Source organism: Acyrthosiphon pisum, chromosome X (assembly GCF_005508785.2).
Source record: "Acyrthosiphon pisum isolate AL4f chromosome X, pea_aphid_22Mar2018_4r6ur, whole genome shotgun sequence".
Classification (NCBI taxonomy): domain Eukaryota; kingdom Metazoa; phylum Arthropoda; class Insecta; order Hemiptera; family Aphididae; genus Acyrthosiphon; species Acyrthosiphon pisum.
This window is the reverse complement of record NC_042493.1, coordinates 99173841-99175961: the sequence shown is the minus strand read 5'-3', so window position 1 is coordinate 99175961 and position 2121 is coordinate 99173841. Positions and strand designations below refer to the sequence as shown.

General features: G+C 26.2%; 1 protein-coding gene across 1 annotated transcript in view; it reads right to left on the bottom strand.

Moving 5' to 3' along the window:
• Positions 1–2111, bottom strand: part of LOC107883630 — a 2188-nt gene extending 77 nt beyond the window's left edge. The window contains exons 1-8 of the mRNA XM_029485338.1: positions 1938–2111; positions 1701–1868; positions 1463–1636; positions 1293–1382; positions 1097–1144; positions 732–967; positions 470–644; positions 6–115 (exon numbers count right to left, since the gene is read on the bottom strand). Of these exons, the coding sequence (XP_029341198.1) occupies positions 6–115; positions 470–644; positions 732–967; positions 1097–1144; positions 1293–1382; positions 1463–1636; positions 1701–1868; positions 1938–2097 (1161 nt within the window). The 5' untranslated portion in view covers positions 2098–2111. The remainder of the gene's footprint in view (positions 1–5; positions 116–469; positions 645–731; positions 968–1096; positions 1145–1292; positions 1383–1462; positions 1637–1700; positions 1869–1937) is intronic.
• Between the last annotated feature and the right edge of the window lie 10 nt (positions 2112–2121).

The window sequence follows — 2121 nt, the reverse complement described above, 5'->3', positions numbered from 1 at the left end:
TTTACAATTCTTTCTCTCTTCCCACCTTCTCGATCCTTGGCACCAGAGAACCATCTGCTTAAATCACTGGATATTTCTTTTTCTTTAATGTCTGGATACTTGCTAGTAAGCACATCTGAAACATTAAGCATATAATACAAACTTTTTTTAAGCCAGATTTATAACTAGAATATGAGTGAATCGTGTTAATTTCAAATTTGAGAGCAGAATATTATTTGTATTATATTATTATGTATATAAAAAAATGTGCATACTAGTATTTAATTAGTTATAAATATTGAAAGCATAGATGAGTAGATTAGATCAGCACAGTGGTACCTCTGCATGATGTTAATCCACTACTCCACTTATCTAAATTTTAATTACTTATAACTAATCAATAATCAAAATTATTCATAATTATTTACTCGTACAAAATAATTTGAATATGAATAAATCATTTTATCTGATTAAACCTTATTATTTATACCTCTTAAATATTTGTATGTTGTTGTACCAGAGAAATTTAGTTTTTTAATTCCGTTGGTTTCTCTTCCAAAAGCACTGTATTGTAATTGAATCTCCTTAGATATTATTAATGGAATAACTCTTAGACTTTGACTTAGTTTTGTTGTACTGTTTACATGAAGCACCATAAAGCATTTCTAAAATATAATTATACAATAGGTAAATTGTAAAACAAAAAACTTAAAATATAACAGTACAGATTCAAAGATTCAAATATTTCTCACCATTTTCTTCATCAACTCTATATCAACTTTTAATTGTTTATCAAAATAAAGAAAATCTTCTAATGTGGTTTTTGGTAAATCAATCATTATATCCTCTTTCATAATAGTTTCTATGGCTGTGGTACTTTTTGCAGTGGCTATTAATGATCGTGTTATTTTTGCTTCTTCTTGTATTCTGTACTCAATACTTCTTTTCATATTGTCAAGATCATATTTTGATAATTGGTTATCATTGTCTAAAATGGAAATAATTTTTTTTTTAAATTATGACATAGTTTGAATTGTTTTGTTTTTAAGTGTTATATTCAGGGTTAGGTGTATATTAACCTAACCCTGTGTATGTTAGTACATTTTATTAATCATACCTGCTCGACCACATGTTGGGCAATATTTTCCAACTGGTGATGCTTTGTCTATAAAATAAAATGAATAAGTTAAACTTTAAAAATAATTATATTCTTTGATGAACCCACAACATGAAATTGTTATTATTTAACAAAAAATTAGAAAATTTTGGATGAAAATTGTATTGTGTTAAAATATTCTAAATAAAAGTCTTACACTTCTTGTGATTTTGTTTTGAAGATACAATCATATTTTTCTTCCTTCTTTTAGTAATTTCTGATGTTTGAGGTATCCAAACATCATTATCTATTATTGACATAAATTCATAAGTATTACAAAGAAATTTCACATATTTATAAAATCTGTACACAGTTAAAAATAATAACCATTATTTATATCACTTTCTAGTACAACTAGAGTATCATTTTTTGTTCTAGTAAAATCAGTGTTTTTTACAGTTTTTTTCTTATTATTTGGCTTTTTTTGCTTGGAAATTGTCCCAGAAATTGTAGTAGATGAATCAGTTGAAGTTGAATTTTCAGATTGCACACTATCATAATCTATTTTGGATGTAATTATTATAACATAACTTCATTAGGTACGTACAAACTTAAAATTAATTACCGTTTGTATCACTTTCTTGTACAACTAAGGCATCATTTTTTGTTCTAGAAAAAGCAATAGTTTTTACAGTTTTGTTCTTAATATTTAGCTTTTTTTGCTTGGAAATTTTCTCAGAAATTGTAGTAGATGAATCAGTCGATGTTGAATTTTCGGACTCCATCTTATCATCTAATTTTAACATAATTATTGAAATATAAATTAGTTATTTATGTCATTCATAATTGAAAGGTCAGTTACCATTATTTTTTTTTTCTGCAATATCATAGGAAGGAATATCTTTAAGACATTTTTTCAGCTCATTTCCACTTAAATCAACAATATCATCACCTTCTTCAGAACTATATTTCTCCTCGGCATTGCTACTATGGATAACTGTGTTTGAGAATGCTCTATTCATTCTTCTAACCCCTTGTTCATAATT